General features: G+C 41.0%; 1 protein-coding gene across 2 annotated transcripts in view; it reads left to right on the forward strand.

The window, feature by feature from the left end:
• The first annotated feature begins 281 nt into the window (after nt 1-281).
• The window catches only part of UNC5C (unc-5 netrin receptor C), a 232,995-nt gene continuing 206,742 nt past the window's right edge, over nt 282-26,534 (forward strand). The window contains exon 1 of one of the 2 annotated variants that reach the window (XM_052682108.1): nt 282-482. In XM_052682108.1, coding sequence (XP_052538068.1) covers nt 359-482 — 124 coding nt within the window. In that variant the 5' untranslated portion in view covers nt 282-358. The remainder of the gene's footprint in view (nt 483-26,534) is intronic. The other variant, XM_052682109.1, reaches the window with a different exon arrangement.

A 26,534-nucleotide genomic window follows, 5' to 3' on the forward strand; every position in this document is an offset into this window, starting at 1 on the left:
TCCCCCGCCCCCTTTCCCTCTGGGTTCGCTCCTCGGCTCCGGCTCGCATTTGAGCGCAGGCGGGCGGCACAGCCCCTCTCCCAGCCCGGCCCTGCCCGGCCCCCACCCGTCCCCGCCCCGCGGGCTGCGGGCTGGAGCTAGCCTCGCCGTTCCGAGCCGCTCCGAGCCGAGGCACCCGCGGGAAGGCAGCGCTCCGCCGGGCTCCGCTACGCACCCCGCCATGCCGCGCCCGTGCCCCGCCGCCCCCCGCCCCGCCGCACTCCGCGCAGCCTGAGCGCCTGCGGGGCTCCGCGCCGGGACGGGGCTGCCGGCGGCTAAACCGGCTTCGAGAGGCACCTTTCTGCGCTACCGCCCGGCTATGGGGAAAGGGCTGGAGGGCACGGCGGCCCGCTGCGGGCTGGGAATGGGATACCTGCTGCACAGCGTGGTGCTCCCCGCGCTGGCCGTCCTGGGGGCCAGCCGGCCCGGCTCCGCCGCGCAAGGTGAGACTGCAGGGTCGGCGGGCGGGGCGAGCAGGCGGTACGCGGCCAGCGGGGCGGCTGCCCCGTCCCGTCCCGGGGTCTCCAGCCGGGAGCGGGGCGGGGGGGAGCAGTCGTTGGGCTGGATGGGGCCCGGTGGGGCTGGGGGCTCTGCGGGCACAGCAGGTGGGAGCCGTTGCGGCCGCTCCGACCCCTCGGCAGAGGTCTTTGGTGAGACCCGCTTCTCCCACGCTCTGCTTCTTTCTTAAAGCGTGATGGACCCGAAGGCAGTTACCGCGTGTGTAGTGTCTTTATTTTATGTTACTGTTTTATTTTCGCCGGGTCGGGGCATTTACTAAGTATGTTTCTCTCCGAGCTTGTGTGCAAATTCCCCCATCAAAGTGAAAGTGGCTCCATGCGTTCCGCGGTGCCTGGAGCATCAATCACAAAGAACCCCGGTTCGGTTCGCCCCAGCCTGGCTGCTGCAGGCAGGCACAGCGGGAAGCTGCTTCTGCTGCCAGATAAAACTTTCTCGGTGCTTTTCTCCTCTCTTCCCGGGAGTTTGAGCTGAAGTGGAAATGATGGCTTTTGCTGAGAAATACTTTTCTACGAGCTCCTCAGCACTGGGGGGAGAGAGGTTGCTTCTGCGTGTGGGCAGCACAGCACGTAGCAGGGATGTGCGTGTTCGTTAAAGCTCTTGCAAATTCCCGGTTACGTAGGTAGCGAGAGAAAGGAATTGTCAGAAGCTGATCGCGTGTTTCATACCTGCCACCGAGAAACAGCAACGTGCAGCAAAGCTTTGATTTGGAGATGTCAGCACAGTGCAAGTGGAAGAACGCTGGTTTCCCCCTTATCACTTCAGTCGAGAGGCACTAGAGACGGCCTCACAGCCCGACCCCGTACTCTCTCCCAGCCATCGCTGCCTACTCCTCTCCAGCCTTTGGCCCGGGGAGTGCTCCCGCCCGTCCTTGTTCCCGTTGCCCCCGGCAGGGTGTTGGGATGCAGCGCGCATCGTTTTTGTACCTTAACCCCGTTAATCCTTACCCGGTGGTAATTGCTTCACCCTTGGTCACGTTTCCACAGTATACCAGGAATTTATCTCGCAGGGATATCGGAAACCTGGTCATGAAAAAGAGACTGTAGAAAATGGAAGTACAAAAACCGATTATGCATCATATCACATTTCTGCATCGTTTATTTCCTCAGTTGCTTTCCTGTTGGATGTGGCAGGGGCTTGATGTTTCTGTTTTTCAAGCTTTTATTAGCACCATGTGCACACAGACCTAGATGTCAGTGTCTTCATGTCAGTCTGTGCAGATCTGAGGATTGAGAAGATCCCCTTGGGCAGCAGGACCTGGAGTAGCAAGGAGCCTGATGTCCTGCTGGCAGGACACGGGGACCTGCTGCTCCACGTCTGCCTGCTGCAGGGCATCCTGCACCCGCTGCCACGTGTTCATAATGTAATGCTGCATGGCAGAGTGCTGTGTGTGTGCTTAGGGACAAGACCAGGGGGCATTAATGCGGGACCAAGAAAGGCAGGAGAGATCTCGAGCAATATTTCCCATCATTTGCCATGTCACACACTTTCCACAACTGGGTGGAAAACTGAGGGAGATAGTCATTTGGTTTTGACTCATTTTTTCCACGGCTGCTTTTATTTTTGTTTCCTGTTTGTTGGATGTGAGTGCAGAATTTGGGTGCAGACCTGGCTTTGGCATCCTTCCCAGAGCTGAGGGATTTTCTGATTGGTGTTTGTCTTAGTGAACTTCATTTATGTATGCATAGTGCTTCTGTAAGGCAATGAATCAACAGTTTAACTGTGCCCTCTTCAGGAAGTTTTCTTACTATATCTCATGGGCAAAGTTTTAGTGCTCTTTTGTTTCTATGTTTCCAAAATACGCAAATATTAAAATGATTCTTATGCAACCTCATTCTCCAAAGTCATCACCCAGTTGGTCAATCTTTTCTGTGGTGGAACCCCTGCACTAGTTCTTTCATTCACAGACCCTTGAAAGGAGCAGAAATGGAAAATGTGGCACTCTCCAAATCAGCCTTAGTCTTTTCTGATTTTCAGTGGGTCTGGAGCCAGCTGACATGGTTTTAATTGTGCAAACAATTCAGTCATCCTATGTGATGCTTTGAAAAGCAAAAACAACAGCAAAAAAAAAAAAAAAAAAAAAAAAGGCTTAAAGGGGTGGCTGTCTTCAACCAGCAAACACTGACACAGTTATAATTTTAAGAGGAATGGAAGGAGGTGCAATCCCCTCCCCCCCGGTACTTGCTCCTAGTGCTATTTCTTATTTTGCTTTGCTTCTCCATTCCCCAACCAGCTTTATCTTTTGAAGCTGGCTAGGGAAGCCGTGGGCATTGTGGGGCTTCTGCTTTAATGCTTTCCCTTTCCATTGCCTCTTGGAAAATAAATGTATCAATTGAGTGCTTGGTGGATCAGCCCCCATGCTCCTTTGCAGAGAGATTCATATCATTACATCCCAGAATCCTCCTGTAAACCATTCAGCAGACCTAAATACACTTTTTTATTAGCATTTCTTATCTTATTATCTGAAGCTGTCTTAAGTATTTTTCCGTTGTTATCAGGAGAGAACAGGAAATGGCCCCAATGTTAGAGAGAGCCTGTAATTTTTAAAGGGGAGTGAAAAGGGCCAGGGAAATTATCAAGCCAAAATCAGTTTGAATGTGATGTTTGTTATATTCATTATACTGCTATATATTTAAAAAGCCCCATTAAAAGGAGAATCCAGGCATCCCAATATGCAAGAGAAACGAACAGCCAACTCCAGACCTAGCTGTGCTCAGCATCTTGGTGCCATCTGCCGTCAGAGCAACTTTCCCTTCTTGTGTCTATCAGCAGAGACTGTGCTTCAGCCGTTGTGCTTCCCTACTTTCTCTTCTCTTTGGACCTTAAAAGGGCTTTGCCCCACAGCCCTATTCTTTTTTTCAAAGATGGGTGGGACAAAAGGAGAGCTGAAATGCCTACCTGCAGTGGTGAGTGTGGTTCTGCCTGCTTCATGGGCTAATAATAATGCGGAAGAGATGGGTAGAAAAGTTGAAGTCAAAAGGGCTGCATGTGAATGAGGTTTTGTCTCATTTCTTCCTTTACAATGAAAGTGCATTTTTTATGCTTAACCTCTGAAACCTAATTAAATTAAAGTGATAATTTAAAAAGAAAACTGTAAAAGAGCCATATGTGCAGATATTTGTCCTACCCCAGCATACTCCTTATTACCAACAGCAGCAGTTTGAAAATGCTTGGTGCGGAAAAAGTGAAACACAACATGTGAATGTATGAACCTTCTGGGGATGCACTTCCCGATTAAAAAAAACTAAATGCATCTTGTAGGGAAAAAGGAAAAACAGACTTAATTTTCTTGATGTATCAGTGGACCACTTATATTTGATCGTGTGAATGTAATAGCATCTGCGTCAGTAAAGCCAAGGCGTATTTCACTGTGAACAGATAAACCCATTTGGAACATTATTCTGTTTTCAAGTGTTCTGCTCTTGCAGATTTCAGAGATGTTCACAAGTTTGGGCCAGATGTTGCAGCCCTTACTTGCCCTCAGTAGCATTTTAGTGCTGCAGAGGCTTCCCAAGGAGCAAGGTGGCCCACTGGGAGGCCTTGGCTGACTGAGGGGCAGTTTCAGCAGGATTAAAATGAAATGCAGAGATCCCTCAGTTGTGGAGGGAGTTTCTCCATGGGAATGAATGAGTCAGAATCTGTGCTTTTGTCTGTCCAGTCTTTAGCCAGTTGGTTACAACAGTTCCAGAAAAAAATAACACAGAAGTGCATGCATCAAATACAGCCCCCTTCTGATGAATTTTCAGCATTACTGTTCTTGCCATTATTCAGTATAGTAAGAATGCATTTGTGGTTTCTCAACATTTCCACAATCATGCAACATTTTTACACCCAGTCATTTTACATGCATCGTTCAGCACATGACTTTTTTGTTTGCTTGTTTTTTTGTAGTGGTTTCAAAACCCTGGTTATTCACTGCATTTTGTGACTAGCTTTGTGTGTGAAAATGTCAGAAACAGGAAAGAGCATTAACCATATTAAAAAGGCTTTTTCTAATTGAATTTTCCAAATACAGTACATCTGAGAACTGTGTTCCAAAGACAGGCAAATCATTTCCATAGCTGGTCTGCAAAGCAAGAGAGGAGAACATGTGGATTATATTTATCAGGCATTTTCAAATAAATATCTTTATTTTTTTGTACAAGTAGAGATGGATGTTTTGAGGCACAGTCAGTCTGTCCAGTTGAATGAGATAAGGTGCAACATCAGTTCTCATGGTACATGAGAGGAACTCATGCTGGTAGAATAGTAGTTGGATATTTCTGTACTGTACATGGTCAGAATTTTGTGTATATGTAAAACACTGGGTATAGCTAGTTTGAAACGTGAAGCTACGCATATTTTGCCTTGCTAGCCCCGAAGTCTTGTTTGAAGTAACCTACAGCATATGGCTGTGTTTCTTCCTTTATGGTGTCTTTCAGGACTTCACATTGTTGGACTTTTGAGGAATCTGGTTCCTGAATATTGAAAAAAGACACATGAATAGATAATAATAGATAATATATAATAGATAATCAGAAAAAATATTTGTAATTACTCTAACGCTGGGGAATTTCTGAGTATGTCACTCAAAGTAGCAGACTGTTTACCGCAGTGGAGACAGATGATTTGACTCAGTGTGAGTCTCAAGCATTTGGATCTTTGGTTTGTCATCTAAAACACGTCATATCCTTGAAATAAAGGTTAGTTTAATCATGGGTGTTCTGCCAATGCAATGTGTTTCATGTAACTGTATATATGGTGCTATAGGAAAGAAAGGTGTTTTTTTTCCCATCCTCATGTCCTCCCTCTGGGTCGGGAGAGCAGTGAGTGTGTTTGTGAAGTGTGTGTGCTGCTGGCCACCCAGTGGAGGTATTCAAGTTTAGCAGGCAGCAATCTTGGCACCAGTGCCAATACAACGGTAATTACATCGCCTGTCATTTTCATTAGCTAGTTCTGCTTTGACATTCGACTCACAGATATAAACCAGCGTGAGCTTTAAAGCATAAGTCAAGGATGCAGCGTAAGGAATAAGAGGCAAGTGGTGGTTTTCCAGTTAACTATGACCTCCATCTGCAGAGCTGCAGAATAATGCTGTACAGAGGCACAGTTCAGTTCTGACCGTTTCCAAGGGCTGAAGAATGGTGGTGTTTTAGGTGATTTATTGTGTGTGCTCAGCAGAGTCTGGTCTTGGGAGTCAGTGCCCCTAGAGCTCTCCATCATAACATTATCCAAGAGGTGATCTGAAGGAAATGGCAGTAAGTCTTCTGGGAGGCCAACTGTATCCAAAAGAAGACTAAACTGGCTTCATTTGTAAGTGAACATTTGAAAATATGTTGAAAATGGAAATGTTTGTGAAGCAGCTAGCATTGAGCAAATAGAAACATCAGAATTCTCCTTAATTTTGCACATAATTTGTTACTCCATGCTTAATATAATGGGGCAATCTGCAAATATTCCAGCCCCAAATTCTGGCAGTGTGACAGGGAGAGGATTTATTCAGTATTGTCTTTGTATTTGTAGTAGATGTGCTTAAACATTTTGCAGAGCGTAGATTGTGGGTTGTTTTTTGTTTGTTTTATTTAGATTCATCTTTCTAAGGTAGGGATGTGGCACGCAGAACTGACTGTAAGCCATGGGCATACATACTAGCAGAAAAAGGTGAAATGAAACCACAAACTGTAGTGTGATCCAGTTGCTTTCTTCAAGGCTGGCTCTGCACTGTTAAGTAGTATTCACAAGTCAGGCACTGTGGTTCAGAGCATGAGCAAGAGCTGCTAAAGGGTTTCCCAGCTTGTCATAACCTTGGAGATGCTCTTGTGCAGCATTCATCCCCCCTCTCCCCCAGGTAGTCGTCATCAGAGCAGCTTCCTATTTGCCTTCCCAACTTCATCCCAAATCACATGTGCTCAGCAGGAAAAATGGGATTTCCTCCTAATTCACCAAACACTGGGACTTGGGGAGTCCCTTTATAGTTTGGCACATTATTACCTAGAAGCTCTGGGCAAAAGCAGTTTCACTTAAAAATTTTATCAATGCAGAAAACTCCATTGGGGCGGGGGAGGAGAAGAATAGTTTTTGTTTATTTGCTTGGGGGAAGGGGATGTGGCTGACACCCTTCAAGAAACCTCCCCCCAACAAGAAACCTTAATCAAAACCAGAAAGGATTCAGTTCTTTTAGCAAAAAGGTCAGTAACATACCAAATATTTGTTCTGCTGGCCAAACTCTTCTTTTTCCTCCCCTCTCTAAAAGTCTCCTGGATGTTCAGTGAAAATAAAAATGTTAGACATTATGGAATATTCAGACAATAACAGCTTTCATTCTTCTTTACATTTATAAAAATATCCCAAACAGATTTGTGGAAAGTTTCACTATAAGCTTGACTTACAGTCCTGATTCAACACAAGTTAAGGCATGTATTTGCAGCACTTCCTAGATCTTGTGCTCCTTTTATATCTCACTGATTTGACTGATGCAGATTGAGGTGGAGAAACACAACTTGGCCACGGTGCCTGCCTCAGGAAGGACAGGCAGCACTGGGTTTAGGTGAGTGTTTTTGCTAGTCCCCAAACACACCTCTCCCTGCTGCTCTAGCTTGCGTAGGTGCAGTAATCCCATAAAAGTAGGGTCTTTCTATACATAGTGCAGTGCTCAGTGCCTCTCCAAATTCTCACTTTTCTGCACTGGAACAACAAAGAGAAGGCAGCAAAGAAGTTGTGTGCACACCAACTGGTGGCACCCCACATGGGGAACATCTACAATTACCTCCTTAGGATGGTTTTGCTATGTTTGCATTGCTGGAGATCGTAAGAGTTTCTCATTGGTTACATTGCAGTAACAAGATTTTTAATTCACCATGCTGAACTGGGAGGAGAGCTGTGTTTTATTGCTGTTTGGTGGAGAGATGTCAGGTGAACTGCTGAAGAGTGTGTAGCAAATGTGTATGGGAACCAGAATGAGAAACAGAGGCTTGTGAATGCTGGACATGGTGTTTTTTCTAGTCCCTCCTTCTCCTCATCTGAAAATCCCAAAGATGGATACTGCGGTGGGAATGCCGTGCTGAAGGCTCTCACATGTTTTCTTAAAATTGCATTTACCGGGTCTACCCAACAATTTGTTTATATTTGCTGGCACCAAAAGATGCCTAAAAGATGAAGGGCAAAACCACATGCCATTGCTCAGAACAGGGATGCTTTGTGGGAACTCTGAATTTACACTGGCAAGTGTTTAAAATGGACTTGGTTAGACCAGTGAAATTATCCCAAACAGCCTACATTTGCAAGGAGTGATAGCAGTTCCAGTGGGTAACAGCAGTGCTGCTGTAAATGGAATAAGGGTCACTGCTTTGGGTGGATTTGTTTTGTTTAAATCTGCAATTCAGGAATATCATATTCAACTGAATGAAGCAGCTTACACCCTGTTGCCTTATGAGTTGCCAAAGCCCAGGTTGCCTAGGCAATTAAATCAGTATCTTTTTTTCTCTCTTGGAGGTAACATTATCAACAATAATGCTAAGGAGCTTGGAAAGGTTTTACTGGTCTGGCAACAGCTGAGAATTTTCTTGTTAGGTAGTTCTTCCCAATCCCTTTTTAGTTATTTTCAAGAAGTAAAGTAGCTTTATTTCTTAGTCTCATATTGAGTGAGAGGTTGAAACGTTAAGCTCTGTGGATTAATGGTGTATCCTTTGAAAGAAAGGAAAGCCTGCGTTTTCCTTGGTCCCCTGAGTAGAGGATGTGATTTTTTGAGAGATCTTGAATTTCATCAACTAGACAGGGGGAAACAGGCAAGTAAGCTTTAACTTATCTGTCTAAATTTTGACTCCTCTGTGTGCGTTTAGGAAACCTGTTTGAACTCCTCGTTTTTCCTTTGCTTGATTTTAGTACATCTCATGAGGCAGCAAGAAGAGATCACCACAAGATGATTGTTAGACATTCAGAGTTTTTGAGAGCTGTGTTATAACCATAAACTGGTTGAATAACAATTGGAGTGTGAATTCCTGTTCTCCTATGGCATTTGGTGTATTTATGTATTGCACAGATGTATCGCTTGTCTTCTTCAGTTCCAACATGCATGTTTATACTAGAAGTTTACGTATTGAGAGAAAATAAGGATGTAGTCTCCCTGAATAAAGTTGATTGCAGTTCAGTCATACCAAAAGGGGGGAATGAGAAGTGGGACCGAATAGCAAGTGAGATTAAGACCGTTCTCGTGCATTGGATTTACCTACACGAACTGTAACAGATCTACTTCTGTTTGCTGAGAATAATTCAAGGTATGCATGTGCACTCTTAGTCTGAATTAATTTTCTCTGTTATTAATATGTCTCCCAGTTCTGCCAGCTGCTCTCAGAATTAACAGATGTATTCCTTTCACCTCTCAATCGTACAGCATCAACAGCTTTCAGCAGCAACCAGAGCATGTAGCAGCAAGGCGCTCAGTCTGAAATTTTGGATGGTCTGCAGTCACTGAGAATAAAGTGTAATCTCTGTGGCTTGAGCTTTTGTTCTAAGTTTAGGATAAAACTCACTGGTGTTTTCAACTAGTAAGACATAAAATTTCCTTTCTCTCTTGTTTGCCACAGATCTGAAAATATGAGTTAATTATGGAAAAATCCGAATTCTGTCCAGTTAAGGGATAGGGCTATAATTAAATGGTGAAGAATATGCCCTGGTACCAGCAGTGTTCCTGCTGAATTGGCTCATGAATTACCAGTATTCCTTGCTGTAAGCTTTTTGGCCCAAAAGCTGTGATGGTTTTTGGCAAATCATCATCCCCATTAAAAATTCCTTTCACACAGACATTACAAACACAGCTTAGGGACTTCCTTTCTGCTTCCTCACCAGTTTCTGAAGGTGAGGGTAACTTTTTCAGTCACTTGCTGAAATAAAACACAGTGTTCTTCTTATGCAGCACATCTCTGCTGACAAGGATACGAGTGCTGGTTTTCCTTGTCTCTCTCATTTAAAATAGCTGTGCCTTAGCAAGTAGGAAATGCCTAATTTCTTGGTTATTACTGAGTAACTAGAAAGTTTATAGCTAGAAAGTTCAGAACTTAGTGGTGTCAGTTTACTTTTGTTTTCTTTTTTTTTTTTTCCCCCCCATACTTAAATCAAGGATATACTTACACAAGTCCAGGCTGTGGCCAACAAAATATATAGCTCCATTAATTTCAAAGACAAGACATAGCAGCTGTAATAGTTTTGTGTAAAAAAAAAAAAAAAATTATGTCAGCACAGTAGAGTGAGTCTCACAAATACATGGACCTTGATATAGCCTTTTTTTTTGTTTGTTCATTTTTTGCTGTCAATTTTTTTTTTTGTATGTTTTATTTATTTTTAAGTTCACTAATTTGAATACTTTCGTGGCTTTCCATTCCTCTTATATGTAGTGATATGTCTTAGCTATAGATTAATACCATGCCTTACTTGAAAATCGGTTGGTTGCCACATTATTTCCAGTAAGAACACTGACAGCCAAATGCGACCAACTGTAGCAGATACCCGCATAAATGTCTATTACACACAGGTGAATGCCTGGCGATTACCTGCCTCAGCTTTCTGTTGTTTTTAACTGAAGTCCTCTGCTACTGTAAAAGCATACTCAGGCTTCTGAGGCTGGAGTTATAAATGTAACAGCTGGTAATAAAAGCGGTGATTATCCTGGGCAAGGTAGCAGAGTGAGTAGCGCCATGTGTCTTTTGACAAAGGCAAAAATCTTCAGTTTCTGCTAGCTTTTGTGCTTTCAGTGTCCTGCAGTATTTCTGTGTGAGTCATCTTTTTCTTTTTTTTTTTTCTGCTAAGTCTTTTATATATTAGTTCAGTGTAGTAAACATAGCTTATTGGATAAAATCTACCAAATCTTGAAAAGAAAAGAAAACCTAGTTCATTTACGTGCGTTGTAAATGTGTCTATCATTTTGCAATCTCCAGCAGAAAGTCTTAAATTTGCATTTATAAGAACCATTTACAAAAAAAACTGATTTTACGTGACAAAGTGACATGCCGTGGAGTATGCATCTGCTAAAACTTTGCTGATAAGCTTATTTTACAGGAACTTGGTTTCATTGTAAAAAAAAAAAATAAAAATAATAATAATAATAAAAATGCTTTCTCTTGGGGAAATCAACCAATGACAATACCTACATCATGTTTTTCTTACTATCTCATTAGTTTTGCCGGGTTGCTTGGGATTTACATCTGAGTAACATGAAGAAAATTTGGTCTTTTGTCCTTAAAGTTTTATATCTGCCAGCACCAATGCAAGATGTGTATTTTGTTTGTGGAGGCCGGGCTGAGGTTAAGTTGGTTTTAAAGATAACAGTAGATTCCAGCGTCCTTGCATTTGTTTTGTATTTGGTGACAGTCACTAAATCAGAGGAAGGAATGTTCAAACAACATGCTTGAGGAAAAGTGATTTTTATAGAAAGGGCCCGTTCCTGCTAATAGCCAGTAACTGCACATAACCCCACTGACATTAAAAGTCCATTAGCTAAGCCCAGTTTAAACAGCAGCTGATGCTATGTCAGCTAAATGTACAATGGAATTTTTCATGTAACGCAGCAATAGCACTTCTGTAATTTTTTTAAATGTATGTACATTAAGTAAAGCAAATGTCATCTGATAGTAGTAGGATGAAGAGTTCATATTAAAGTAGGGAGAGTTGTAATCATACTGAAGTTCCCATCTGGCTGCATTAACAGGAAACAAAAATAGAAGAGAAGCAATGAGCATCAGGTTTGTGAATTGAAGCTAAATTAGCAAATTCAGCATACAGACTTCTGTAACGCTGCATAACCACAGACCAGCTTATCTGTTTGGTTCTTTACCATGAAATATGTTATGACCTTGCTCAAGAACATTTTCTACTGAAGCTAGTAACACACTTTGTCATGTAGAGCACTGGGTTGCCATGGGGGGTTGAAAAAAAGTTATTTGCTGTCTATTTAGGAAATATGTCTCATTATGTAATATGAGAGCATTTAAACTTGTCAGTATACAGTGTTTGTATGCCTCTGGTCCTAAATTCTAGTTAACTATTTCTACAGCAAATAGCATCTTACACATACCACTTATGTATAGGAAAAAGGATACAGAGGGATGGTGAGAAAACGGTGCATGTTTATTAAAAAGAAAGGGAGCATGACAAATGTTGAAAGAGTAGAAATGGTCTCATCTTCAAAAGCAGCCAGCAGAGTGGGGTCCTCTCCTGGAGCACCAGTTAGTGCCCAGGTTGGCAATTTGAACCCAGTTTAATTCTGAAAAGTTGTCTTGAAGTCACCTTTGAAAACAGATATTGTGCTACAAAGCCATTATGGAGGCTGTCTAAGGGATGTTTAGTGAGCTAATGCAAGAACTGAAGCAGAGGGGTAATTAGCTCATTGCTGTTGTTCTCACAAACTTCTCCACCTCCTCTTTGCTGTTATCAGTCCATTAGTGAAACCTTGTACAAGTACTGACAAGAGCAGAGCTTAAATACCTGATCTGGGTAGGCATACCCACAGCAAAAATCCTGCAAGCACATCTGGAGGGCTCTCTTAAACTCGTAACAAACCATGTTAATTGTGCAAAACTCTCAAATGTGGTGTGAGGCTTGGCTGATTTTTTTGTTTAATTATTATTTTTTTTCTTCCCAGGCTGCAGGAGTCGACATTAGTAGCGTGCTCAGAGCAGACCATGTGTTTGTGAACCACAGGCTTTAAGGAGAGTAATTCAATTGCATTTTTTCCCTTCTGGAACATAACATGTAAACATATTACTGAACTAAAGCCTGGCTTTAATTACAAGCAGTAACTTTTCATGTTGACAGATTTTCACATGGAAAGCTTTACTGAAAATGAGAGGAGACTTCTTTTTTTTTTGCCATCATTATTTCTTGCTGCCTAGTGCTTTTATCAAGTACAGTAAAATACCATTTGTAATTAATTCCAGTGGACATGTTTAATATAATTACCAAACAAAATCCTGTTTACTAACGTATTGCTTGTGAAACCAGTCTGAATAATCTGGTCTCTGCACACATAAATCAGGCAGTAATAACAGCTGTAAATATTTCACAATATACTTAAGAGTGCTTTGATTTTAATACTGAGTCCACTTTGGGGTTTAAAGGATAAAAAATAGGTCAAAAGTGACTTTTTCCGTATGTTTTTGTTTCATCTCTTGCACCATTTCTCCTGTTATTGAAAAAAAAAATCATTATTGTATTTGATTATTAAAAAAAAAAAAGTAAATATATACATTTTCATGTGCTGGGAGAATTATGTAAATAAATTAGGCTGGAGCTGACAAAGTGATGCTGTTAATATTGACATTGGACAATTACAGTCATGAATACTTTTCATTGGAAGAAGAATTGCAATACCAATATTCTTCGTCTTTCAGAAAGTTTTGCTATTTTTACCCATCTGGATGTCTGTCTGTTGCACACTAAGCCTGAACCATGTGCATAATCACTTTCATCTCCTAGTTTTATGCAGACAATTCAGGGCCCCCTAAGGACTGTGAAAACCTAAGGTGACAAGAAGCTAGGTTTGTAGCGGAGTGCTGGGAGACTTGTGAGCCTGTGATGTACTAGATGGAGGCTTTCAGGGAAGACTTTGAGTCTGTATTTAAATAGAAAGAGAAGAGGAGATCAATAGTCTAGTACAGAATAGTTGGGGTTGCATGAGGCTACTAAACCATCTTTGCATTATGACTGTGTGTGTAAATGTGTTCAGTTCAGAGAAGGGCCTTGAAGTTCCGTGAAAAGGTTTATAATCATTCTGCAAGTCTTTTTTTTCCCCAAAGCAAAGGCTTTGAAAAACAGTAATGCAAACCAAAGTATTTATCATTTTATTTTTCTTCTGTGGTTGAATTCCCCCACTGAAGTTGACATAAATTGGCAAACATTTTGTCCATCACTTTCTTCTTTTTCAATACCTGGAGCTTGGCTGTGGCTCAAAGATTTTTTTCATAGCAGGCCAATGAAGATCTGTGATGTAACTGGTACTTCAAGACACCGTTAATATTTTCTGCAGTTAGTAAGAACTACAAGGATTGTTCGCAGTCATTTATGCAAAAACTTATTGTTAAGCAAAACTTCTGGGATATTCTGATTGTGTCAGCTCTCGAAGATGTCTGACATTTGTACAATTTTCTCAGCTTTCTGATGTCATATAAGCATTTTGGAATTCATTGGGTTAATACATATGCATTTCTGGCTCCCAAGCTGTGAAGAGGGATGTTTATTAAATAAAAATTGTAAGGGTTTTCTAATGTACTCATTTATTTTTCTTTCTTCTTTATGCTCATCAAAAGAAAGTCTAGTTGATCCTTTAGAAGTTTCCCATTTTGAACTGTGAATTTCAGGACTTCCATAGAAGTACATTAGTGGGGAACTATTTGCTGCATCTTCTGCAGGGTCAAAATTTGTCTTAAAATGCTCTTGGATACTTTTTGTCAGCTCCTGAAGTTTGGTTTATTTAAGCATATTAACTCTTAACCATAGTCCAAAGTAGAAACAGTTGTATTGCTTGTTGTCTGAAGTGGCATCTGAAAAATAAATGCACAAAATAACCTATTTCTTATTTTTATCAGTCATGCTTATGATAAATTAGAAGTACCAGGAAATGTTTTTTTAAGGTCACTCTTTAAAAAACAATAAAAATCAAAACTTAATTCTCTATGAGACTTCATCTAACTTTATCTTGCTTTTACATGGTCAGTGTTTTAAGATACATCAATATACTTTCTTAAATATAAACTGCTGTCATTTTGCAATCAGTATTCATCACTATCAGCTTCATATGGGCACCTAGGAATGCAAAGCTATGGTTTGCAAAGGTGTAACTATACAGTGTGCAGCAGATGATTGTTTCTGAAGAGGCTCCTAAATAATGTACTTTGATTTTTGGAAGCTGAAGTGCCACTTCTCAGTTTTCTGAGAACTTGCACTGAAGGCTGAGTCATTGGTTGAGAATACTGCAGTGTATGAAAAATACTAAACTGCTTTGTTATGTGTATGTGCATACAGTGTCCACTGTCCTTTGAGAAATTTTTATATATATAATTAATTAATCACAAGGGATTTCTGAGCTGAAATAACTTACATAAATATTTGTACTTTTCCCCCACAAACACAACTAAAAAGGTCATGTGAGTCTATTGCAAGTCTACAGACAGTGAAATATTATTTCGGAAGATGCATTTACCTGCAGGGTAAAGAGCTGACCTGACAATAGCCCTAGGCTCAAAATTCTGTTTTCCTGATTTGTGTGCTGGTTTGTTTATCAAATGTGGGATTGTTTAATATCAGGTGATGTGACCTTTAGTTTTCAGCTGCCACCATTATCTAACTGGAAATATAAGTCTTCCTATAGTAGCAAAAAAACCTTAACAAGATTTTCTGCAGTACCATATTTTCATGACTTGAGGGCCACCTGGTCTGATAGGTGTGTGCAAAAATTTCATAGAATCAGAATCTCAGAATCACAGAGTTGTAGGGGTTAGAAGGGACCTCCAGAGATCATTGAGACCAACCCCCCTGCCAAAGCAGGTTTCCTAAACCAGGTCACACAGGTAGGCGTCCAGGTGAGACTTGAATATCTCCAGAGAAGGAGACTCCACAGCCTCCCTGTTCCAGTGCTCCGTCACCCTCACCATAAAGTTCTTGCACATGCACGAGTCTGGGGCTAGGGAAGGCCAACAGCATTTTGGTTAGGAAGGATGTAGACACCAGCTGGTGTAGGCATACATATAAATGCATCTTAATGTGTTGAGGTGCACAGGCAAATTGTGTATGCAACTTAGCCTCATCTGTTCGTCACAACTTTCAGCCCTTGGGCTTTAGTTTTTGAGCCTTCTGATTATGATCAAGTTTGCTGCCTTTCTTGGATGGAGGGGCCTTCAGCAAATGTGTTCCTCTGCTAAATGCTTTAGTGCAGTGCCAGCTGAGGGCTGTGAACAGCTCCAGTTTTTACAAGATTGTGTTCATCAGGGAGAGATTTCTGTCCCATCTGTTGGGATGGAAAAATTTCCATGTCTCTAAGCATGCCTTTAAAGTAAATGAAATAAAGGAGCAGAGACAGCAAAACATATCAGAGATCAATCCCAGTGCTAACAAAGAGCCCCACATTAAAATAGGGAGGAAAATGTTTCTATCTTTACAAGATCTTGTCCCACTAAAAAGAATCAAGAAGAAAAGATAGCCATCTAGAACAGCAATTATTGGCTAAAATGTTTTTTACGACTGCTAGTTGGTTGGGAATCTTTTAGTTTTTAAAAAAGCACAGCTTGCAGAAATTTTCTTGGGAAGACATTAAAGTCGCTCATCACCTCACCAGTGCAAAGGTTTAGCCAAGTATGATATTCAAAATGAAAAGACTGTGCTCATATTGCCCCTAGAACAGAAGTATCTCCCCGACCCCAGTCAGCAAGTGAACTTTCCTCAGCAGGTCTGGGTGCCACTGAGGCTCTGTCTAGCTGCTGCACTTGCCAGCTGCTTTTGACCATCTCGGAAGGTATTTACTAAAACAACACTAAAAGTGAATTTTCATCGTTGGCTTTTCTCAAAGTAGGCAATGGAAAATTAAAACAAACAAAAGCCAACCTGAATAGGATTAGTGGTTTCAAATACTAATTAGTAACAGTAGAAAAAATACATTTCTCTAGAGAATTAAGAGTTTTGAATACATTACAGTATTTATTTTCATTTCCCTGGGCGGCAAAACAGATACTGCACTGTATAAAGAAACTAAAGTATCCTCCTTCCCCCAGAACATGTTTATAAAGATGATGTACAAAGTATGTCTTCTATTTTATTTGCATGAAGACTTGGGATGGGAACGAACTTACTTATGGGATTTAAGGCTGAAGAAAGGCAGCATTTTGTACTTCCAGCCAAACAGAGATTTGTTCTGGGGAGCTGGGCAGTGTGCATTTAGCAACTGGTTCTAAAGCCCATGGCAGACACATGTGGGCAGTCTGGTTAAGGTTACCAAAGCGTGTGCTGCATTATGCTACCGAAAGCAACAAAAGGAAGATTATTATAAAGAAACCACTCCTTTCTGTGCAGACACAGAATGCAGAGCTGGCTGGGTCTGCCTAATTACTGCAAGGGCTCGTGCAGTGCTCTGTTACCGGGGCTTGTTTGCAATCAAGTGGGCTGACTAATGCTCTGACATAAACCAGAGGAAATGGTTAGGAGACAGGCCCGTAATTACCAGCAGCAGGTGCCCATAAAGAAATGCCAGAGAGATGTTTGGAGAGGCACATGCTGCTTTGGGATAGGCCTCAGTAGCCTCAGACCAGGCTGGCAGGCAGGTCAGTAAGAGCTGGAGTGAGTGGTAAAGCACTCCATGAAAACCAAAAGAAAAGTCATGTAAATTGAAGGGTTCTTAAAATAAATGTTTTACTGTCTGCATGCTTTTATCGTCTACACTGTTGTAATTACAAGGCCTGTTAAATAACAAAGTAGTACTTTAAAAAGCAAGACAAAAAATAAAATTGCCATCTAGTAATCTCTTAATGTTGTGTCATTTATTTATTTTTTCAATGGGAGTTCATTCCTTATTCATCCAAAAACTGTTTCAGGAGTCTGTGTGTGGTGTGGGCAGCACTCAGAAGTGCAGGTTTCCAAATTGTTTTGTTTTTTTTTTGCCTGGTACAAAAGATACCTTAGTGTCATCATTGTCTCTAAATGCCAGAGAAAAAACTGCGGGGCTGAACAACAACAAAAAATGGCAGAACACGAGGTGTTTTGGTGAGAGATTTGGAGAAAAGATGATGTAAAAAGAACTGATAAAGTTGATTTAAGCGCTTTGGGGTTTCATACTCATGCGAAACGTCAAATGAAAATGTAAAGTGGGAGTGAAGGCAGAGTTCTGCACAAATCATGTCTCTCATGACCAGTCCTATTAACATTTCAAGTACAAGGAAACTTTTGCAGCTGTCTGTGTATCAGTGTGTTCAGTCAGTCCTATTCCTCTGCGTGCAGGTGTGCAAGGCTATGGCCTAGAACAAGGGATCCTACCAAAACTTGCTGATAAGAAGAGGAACAGCCTCTTAGGAAGCATTTTAGAGCAGGAATATCTTTGAAGAATTGTTAATGTAAACTCCCTGTTACAGGAACTCTCATCAGAAAAGTGTTGCTGATGTCTACTGATTACATTTCTTTTTTGTATCTTGAAAAGTAAATGATTTTTATTTTTTTTTGTATTGATGTGCAAGAAGTGTTCTTGAATCTTTCTTATGAGTCATCAGTGAGATCTATAGAAGCCTAACTAGATTGCATCATTAAACTTGGTAAGATTGCCAGCTCTTTTTACATATGCAGAAGAAAGGAAAATACAATGTTCCTTTTGGTTATGTAAATTATGTGTGAGTGAGTGAATTTTAAGGAATCAAATACTTCTTAGCATAGAAAGAAAGCATGATGGATCTATATTACCCCATTAATTCCAAAATATGCTTAGCAGGGATTTTGGGGGAATACTTTGTTTTGCTGCCTAATGGTACCACATATTTATCACTATGAAAACAAGCAAAGAAGTCAATCGTTCATTATGTGTGCCAGAAAGGCTTGCCACAGTCACAATGGTGATATGTCAAAACTCAGTCTCACTTTAAAAGAACAGGCAGGATTTATTCTGGAACTGTACCAAAATGGACCAATCCTTCTCAAAAATATGAAGCTGGGATCAATTTTGCAAAGTTAAAATAAACAGTAGTCATACTTGACCCAGTATATTATGCTAACAGAGGAAGAAATTTAAAGGGCTGTGTGTATCTATGGATTTGGCTTGATTTAACATTAAACACGATACAGTGGATCAAAAATTATCCACTAACTTAAAAACTATTCATAATAAAATTTAGGAAGAGTTTTCAGTGTATTTTTGTATTCTACACTGTTTTCTTATACATATTTTTCTTTTTATGCCACTTGAATGAATGAATGAAGGCTGTCTTGCAAGGGACATGCAAAGCCAGTGCCCCCAGTGTAAGAATTGCTTTGCATAGGCAGAGCTCAGATCACACTCATCAGAAGCTCAGAAAACGTTCAGATAAATATTGTACATTTTTATTTGCAGTAGGAAAAAATGTATCAGAGACAGGCATATGTAATTATCTCCATTTTGGGATGGAAACTGGAGGACTGAGAGGCAGACCTGGAGATTCAGCAGACCCTACAATTCCCCTCTGGTGGGCTTACAGAAAGCATGGAAGTAATTTGTGGTATGAAGAGGGCTGACATTTCTTGTTCCCAACCAAAGACCATGGAAAATGTAGAAAGACAGTGCTGGGTTTTTACATGGTGAGCTGGTTCGTGAGCAGTCTTATTGCTGCTTCCTGACTTCAACTTTGCTGCTCATCCTCAGTGAGCTGCTAGAGCAGACAAAATTAGGAGTCAGATTTCCTAATACTTTTCTTCCCATCAGGTAGACAGTCTTTCCAGAGCATTTACAAGGATGTTCTTCCTGCTGCCATGAAACTGGAGCCTATTGCTTTTCTCAGCTCATGGAATAGGCACAGGTCAGCTCTGTTTTTCATTTTTTGAGTCATGTTGCATATTCAAGTACTCTTTTTCATTCTGGGTAATGGCCGTGCTGGCTCTGGTATTTATAAAATTGTGTTAGCGCTAGAGGGAAAAGATCTGTGGTACGTCAGACTCCCTTTATTTTCTCCTGTGGAAGATGTATCTAGAAAATCCATTGCTTGGATCTCCCTGGGTGTGAGCACCTGCTGAAGCCAGCTGGAGAAATCATCTGAGCTGGCATAAGAAAAGTGCAGGATTACCTGAACAATATATCTAAAATGTATTGCTGCATCAAAGAGGGAGAGGCAAGCATGTTACCTTTCTTTTCAGGTATAAGTAACACAAAGAATAAGGGCCCTGGTTATTTTCCTTTTAATTGAACATTTTGGTTAAGCTTCCCTGCAGTTTGGAGATTACTATAGTAATATACATAACATATTTGAAAGATAAAGACATTCTGATGGCTGTTAACATGTAGTTTTCTACTTCAGCTAAGCTCCTGAATTCTTCTATTTATTGATCAAGCTAGCATTTATGGTTATGGGATGCCAAGAAGTGTTCGACACTCCACATCAGTAAGAACACAAGGAGTAAGCACAACTGTATGTGCTATCTCCAGGTAGGCTTCCCGGCAGTACATTTCCAAGAAGACAGACACTTCCTGTTTTGTAACAGATAAAACTGAAAAAACAGAGAGATAATTAAAAACAGAGAGATAATTGAAAGAAGGCAAATGGGTGGACACAAAAATGAAGAGAGAGAGTTGGAATTAATTAATTCTTTGCTGACATGTTGTGGGCTCCCCACTCTTCAGGTGAGTGTGCCTGTGGGTTGTGCAGAGAGCAAAAAACTAAGCTGGTTTGGATGAGGGTGGAAGGGTGCTGAGCTGTCTGAGAAGACTCCTGCATGATCCAGCTGACAGCAGCAGCGAATGCAAACAGAGCTGTTTGCAGCTGCCAGATGGAAGTGAGGGCCATACTGATGACTTGGCTGTCTCTGTCCGGAGCCCTGCTGCAGGCAGGCAATGAATCTGCTGAGTGTTCATGGCATGCCTCAGGGGGAAATAAAAGCTTTTGTGAGGCATTTGCTAACCTGGGTTAGCAAAATACTGGGTATTTCCAGCAAGCATCTCATTCCCAGGCTTCAGCTGTCCCATGGTGGAGATAGGTGAAATCATAAGCCATTTCCAAAAACCTCAGCCTGGCTCCTTCCCCTGAGCTCTGCTATATTCTCCCTGGAGGCTTGTGTATGCCTTCATGTTCAGAAATGTTTCCTTGTATTTTGGAATTTCTTGCTTTTCAGAAGTCTGTAAGAGGTGACCCGTTTCAAAAAACTGCCAGTTTTTACCTTTCCATCAATACACCAGGCTACTCTGGAGAAGGTGGAACTGGTGCCTTCTCCAAGCTAAATAACGTTTCCATCTGCTGTTGAATCTGGGAATATCTTTTTACTATTTTGTTATATAACTGTGGGTCCACATGGGTGTTTCATTGAGTCTCAGAAATGGCAATTATCACCATGTTATCTCAGTACTGATACCAACCATTACATTAAGAGGTAAACAACATTCTCAGCAAGTTCAGAAGCTGGGGTGAAAACCACGGTAGAAGTATGCTAAACACTTGCATGCATTTGACTGGTATTAGAAAGAAAAATGGACCACCCTAGTGCAACTATAGCCAAGAAAACCGAGTTTTGGGTAAGTGGCCAGAACAACCCTTGCTTTTTGGAAGCAGTGAGCAAGAGTTTAAGCTTCATACAAATCCTCGTTAGTTACTGTATGGTAACTGTTATGTCATGGCTTGAACCAGTGATAGAGCACCTGGTGAAGAGGTGTGGCCAGCCCTGGGAGCACAGGTGTGAGCACTTCACCTGTGTGACTGGAAGGGGTGGATCCAGGTCCAGCCCTCCCTAACTCATTTAAGAGCTGGCAGCTGACTGGGAAGGATCTCTACTTAGAGACTGCCTTCTCTGGGAGTTTCCTGTAAGCCGTACTCCTCAGAAATTGGTAAGCTATTTCTTCTTTGTTGTGGGACTGATACTTTTCTTGGGTGACCTGAATGCTGATCAAAGGCAATTTTACCTGCTGTTGCCTATCCTTACAGCTACAAAATGAGGCTGTTCTACAATAGCTTTAAGGTACTGCTGAGCTTCCCTGTGTTTACAGTGTCCATACTGGTAGGGTGTACTGATAAGCACAGGAGCTCTTTCCTTCCTCCTGTTAGTGGTGGGTATACTGCTTTCAGCTGGGTGCTGCTGAAACATGGCAGCAGCACTGCTGAGATCCTAGATGAGCTATTCCTGCCATAAACTCCGTTGTCTCCCATCCTCTCCTTTTGCACGGCACTTTGCAGGCTTTGTGTAACAGACCTGTGTTACTTGGAGCTTGATGATCCTTGAGGTTCTTTCCAACAAAAGTCATTCTATGATTATACTCACAGCCTTCAGGGCACCCTGATAAGCAAACTACTCTAAAACTGCCCCCAAATACTGGTGACTGTCACTGCTGTAGCAGCTAAAGCGTCATGCCTTTACTGTAAGAAGCTGCATGACGTTTCTGTGGGAGGCCAGCTCAGGCCCACAATTCTGACGGAAGGTTACATATAACAAAAATCCCTGGTCTGAAGCAAATGCAGTACTCTGCGTGATATTCACTTTTGCTTTGCTCTTCAGGCAAGGAGAGTTTGTTCTCTGCGGCGCTTTAAAGTGAATTATCTGCTTGTAATTTGCACTGCAGCGATAGCTGTGCTTGTCACTTCTGGAATGGAGAGCTGAAGAAACAGGATTTTTTTTTTTGCTTAGGAGCAGTTGAGCTTTTTGGCACATGGTATATTTTTGCTGCTTGTATGCAGACAACTGGGCAGGGGGTTCCTATTAAAATTCTGTCCTCTGATCTTCACTGAGTACGTACCTAAACAAACACTGTAGCGGAACTCTCATGTGGTTGCTTTGCTGGCTACTTTTTTTTTGTATTAATGGCACAAAAGGATTTGCTTCCCTCTTTTTTTTTTTTTTTTTCCTTTTTTTCAAATCAAGAGGCTGTATTAATGATGGGTATTGGATCACTTATCTCAGGTGTTGCAATAATACTGTGCAAGGTGAAAGGAGCAGAAGAATAGAGTTGCACTCTCTTTGCGCTGTCGACCATCAGGCTGCCCTTGAAGCAGCCTGGCTGGGATTTCTGCACAGAGAAGCTCATACTGTGTCCCTGCAGAAAACACTGGTAGGGTTGCAGTGCGCAGGACTGTCTTTTGCCCTTTGCACTCAAGAGGAACTTGTTGAAGAATTTAAACTCCTTATAAAAACAAGGAAAATAGCATTGCAGTTTTTTTCTCTTTGATGAAACATTTTGGTTTTTGTTTTAATGGTTAAAGAGAGACTTAGGCACCACTTATGTTGTGTTCAAATAATTCCAGTAGGAATTCAGCATGGATAAGATATTGTATGAGTCCTTTGCAGAGATATAGATTAAATTAACTAGTGTCCCAGTGTAGGAAGAAGACTTAAGATTTTGTTCTGGTTTTTTTTTTTTTTTTCTAATGGTTTTCATTATATAGTTTACTGCATCAAATCTTATTTTGATATTGGGGTTATTACACAGCCTTGTACTGTCATAAGAGCCTTCTGTCTAGTGCATAGTAAACCTGTTTCAGTCAATTCATATATAGTAAGATATTTGACATTGCAAGAAAACTTGGTTCAGCTAATTCATATGTGATACACAAAATATTTGAACTGTGAAACTGGATTTGTATTTGTAATACAACTGCTTGCTTCTGGTGACATGCAAATACTGTACTTGTATGTCTTTGTCTTTCTGTAGAATACTTAAAGTGTTAGGTTAGTAAATTGACTGTATTAATAATGTATTGAAGTTCAATTATTGGGACAGCAACAGCTTTCAAAGTGACAGCTGAGTGATTCTTCCTAGCCTTTCTAACACTGTAAAGCCACATCTGTGTGGGAAAGTGGTGGGTTTTGTTCTCTGGGATATATTAGCTCCATTCATATAGCCATTGCTAGGAGTTAACAAAAGGTGGATGTGTTTTGGAGGAATGTGTGACTGAAGTGTGTGTGACTGATTTTTTTTTTTGTTTTTGCATACATGAGTGCTACTTCTGGATGTACAGGTATGCAAAGTCCTGATCTCCCAGTCATCTTTGTTCACAACATTTCCACTGAAATCTGGTAATCCAGGAACTACATGTGCCTTGCTGTCCCAGAAACTGATTTTTTTTTTGTTTGTGCATACATGAGTGCTACTTCTGGATGTACAAGGACAAAAATCTTTAAAATTATTTATAACACAGCTTTCTTGTTTCAAGGGGAGGAGGTATGGAAAGGATGCAGCAGAACAGCTGGAACAATTGTGGCAGGGTACAGAAGGCCATACCTAGTGTTAATGTACAATGTGAAATATTAAACAATCTTAACAGTGCCTTCAGACAAACTGAAACCTCCAGAGTACTTCCTGTTGGGTGCAGGGAGGGGGCAAGGAAACCTTCCAGGACAATGAAGAGAGAAGCATCCTTTTTCTACTTGTTCTGTTGGTTGTAGTAATATCTTGCAACCATTATGCTAGTTAGGTTTGCATGTGCGGTTTAACAATCCTTGCCACTTTTCTTGGAATCAACCAACACAATACAGAACAAATAAATAGAAGTAATCCTTTTTCACTGTTATACAGATGACATATAGAAGATTCTTCATATGTGTGTGTCAATATTCAAGGAATCATTGGCACATTTGGGTAGTGAAGAGTTACCCTGCCATTGTGGATCTGCCATCAAAAATAATAGTGCTGTTGGTTTGCTCTCTGACTACAGAAATGGAGGCAGGCAATGTTGACACTTTTGTATGTAGCCTTGACCAATGAAAGCATATAACTGAAAACTAGTATTTTTCCATAATACTTTATTGAATGCTTCTTATGTAAATAACGTAATTCCCCAAGTGAAAAGAAAAAAAAAAACAAACAAAAAAACAAAACAGCAAAAAACAAATGAAAGCAGGAATAAATGTAAGCATGTTATACTGGCTCTACCACAGCCCCATCCTTTTCTTCCAGTTTCTTCTCCTATGACTATATGAAATAATTCTCAAAAGTTCTGCCTCATTGCCTACCCCTTTAATTCTTCCAACCATTCTGGAATTAAATGTGAATCTGTTTGATGTTTCCACAACCTTCAGTTCGTTTGCATGCTTTGCACTGCTGATTTTTTGTTGTTTCTGCACATCCTTTTGATGGTCCTGACAAGGCAGTAGATTTGCCTCTGGTGGTGGTCTTGAAAGTCAGGAGAACAAAAGCATCTCCCTTACTAGCCCATTTTTAAAAGTTTCTGGCTGAATTCTGCAGGGTATTTTCAGAAGCTGTCCTAACAGCTAACCAAATATTGTTACTTTTCTGTGTCTTGTTGATAAGACCAATGCTCTCATTACTTGTAATGCTTTTTATCTCCCAGGGCAAAGATTTGTCTGTATGTCTTAATTTCTGTGACCCTTTTGATTGTACTCACCACTGTTTTGGAGCATTTGGATAAGGTAGCATTCAAAACTCGTGAATCTTTACCCTCTGTTGAGCTGTAGTGCGATTGATCATTTTTCTGAAAATCTGTATTAAAAATGTATTGCATATGCAAGGTATGTCAGCAGCATACTTATGATTTACTCTTCTCTAGTACTGGGAAGCAAGAATGGCTTGTAGGATCTTGTATGCCTTGCCAGCTAAAATAGTATATTGCCAACACAAGGAGTTTGAGAGTAAAGTGTGCATAAAAATTTTCTGTAGAAATAACTGTGAATACTGGGAAACAATAAACGTAGCTGGATAATATTCAGATTGGATTGTAAATAAAAGAAAGAAATAAGACAATATATAACTTGCAAAGAAGAGCATGATCATTCATTTTTGTCACTACTTTGTCTTCTTGCTGCCACTATTCAGAGCCAATCAGAATTATTGTAGTCATTTCAAAATGCATGTCTGAGTTACTGGATTTCAGGAAGCACAAATCTGAACAATGCTGTTCTCACCTTTGACTTATGCTTCCCATAACACAGTTTTTTTTTTTTTTTAATGCAATGAGATAAAAGAAAAATGAGAAGTCTGGCACAGTTAAAGTTGAGAAGTTCAGTGAAGTGAGGCTGGTATATGCAGCAGGGATGATGAAGGCATAAGGTGAACAAAGACCAGTGGGATCAAAGCCTGCCTCAACAGAGGCCAGGAGAGCATCACTGGGGTAGGACCTTACCCAGGCATACAGTGGGAAGCTACAAGTGAATGAGTCCTATATAGAACTTTTTCACAATCTGTGTCTGTTTTCCAGTAGAGGAAATATATATTTTGATGACAAAGTATAGTTTACTTTACAAACAGGTTAAACAGTGCTGATTTTCAGCTTGCTTGAATTTTTACCCTTGAGGGTATGGGAGAAAATCACAGGAAAGGAGAGACAGAAGCACCTGGAAGATGTTAGTGTGTTGGTGTGCCCTCCGGTTCCAGTTGCAATGATTTCTTCCAGCATGTTCTTCTTCTAGCATCGTATTAGGTATTTTATCTGAATGTACACAAATCTTCTATAATTGCAGATATTTGCTCAGGAAGAAAAAAGAAATTCCAGGAATTTAAAATCTAAGAGGGAAAAGAGAAATAAAAAACAGTATAATTTCACATAAAGAAGTGAAGCCTCACAGATAATTTTTTTCTGTGGTGGGAAGGGAGGGAAGAGAGAGAAGGTGAGTCAGAGGGAGCACCACTCTTCCCTGCTCAGAGTGAGTACCCTTGGAGCTGATAAGCATTTGGAGACTGTGCAGAGCTTGATGTATTGGGAGCGGGGCAGGCAGTGTTTCCTGAGGGACTGTCGGGGTGACACTATAACATGGCTGAAAGGAGCAGAGCTGTCTCCTCTCTGGAGAACAAGCAGAGTCAGAGCCTCCCTTTGGTATGTTATCAGTGCTTGCTGTAGTGCCAGCTTACACTGAGTTAACATGCTCGCTATCTCACTCGACTTTTCCTTTCTCCTTTAAGTCAAGGAGACTCAGCTATCAGTGTGGATAGCATGCTCTGTGATTACAGCTGATGCAGTCACTAACACCTTCCAGACGTTTTATAGTTCTGTGCATCGGTTTTAATGATAAAAATTCCTCTCTGTTGCTCATAATTTCTTTTATTTTCTCGTAGATCTATACTGTAATTCATGAGTGTCAAACCTTTTGGCTTTCTCGGGCCACACTGTGTGAAGAGGAATTGTCTTGGGCTGCATATACGTACTTGCTCCAAAAGTAGTGCCTTATCTATTCCCATGAAAACTGCAACAGATGCAATGAGCACAGTAACTCTGTATGCTAAAGCAAATTCTCAACTGCAAAACACTATTTTTTTTTTTTTTTTTTAAACTTAGTCACCACAATTAACTATACATTTTTGCAAGTAGTGAACAAAGACCTGCGTCCTATGCTCTTCAAAATCTGCACCAGTGGAGGTGAAC

This window comes from Tympanuchus pallidicinctus, unplaced genomic scaffold, assembly GCF_026119805.1.
Source record: "Tympanuchus pallidicinctus isolate F22 unplaced genomic scaffold, pur_lepc_1.0 scaffold2, whole genome shotgun sequence".
NCBI lineage: Eukaryota > Metazoa > Chordata > Aves > Galliformes > Phasianidae > Tympanuchus > Tympanuchus pallidicinctus.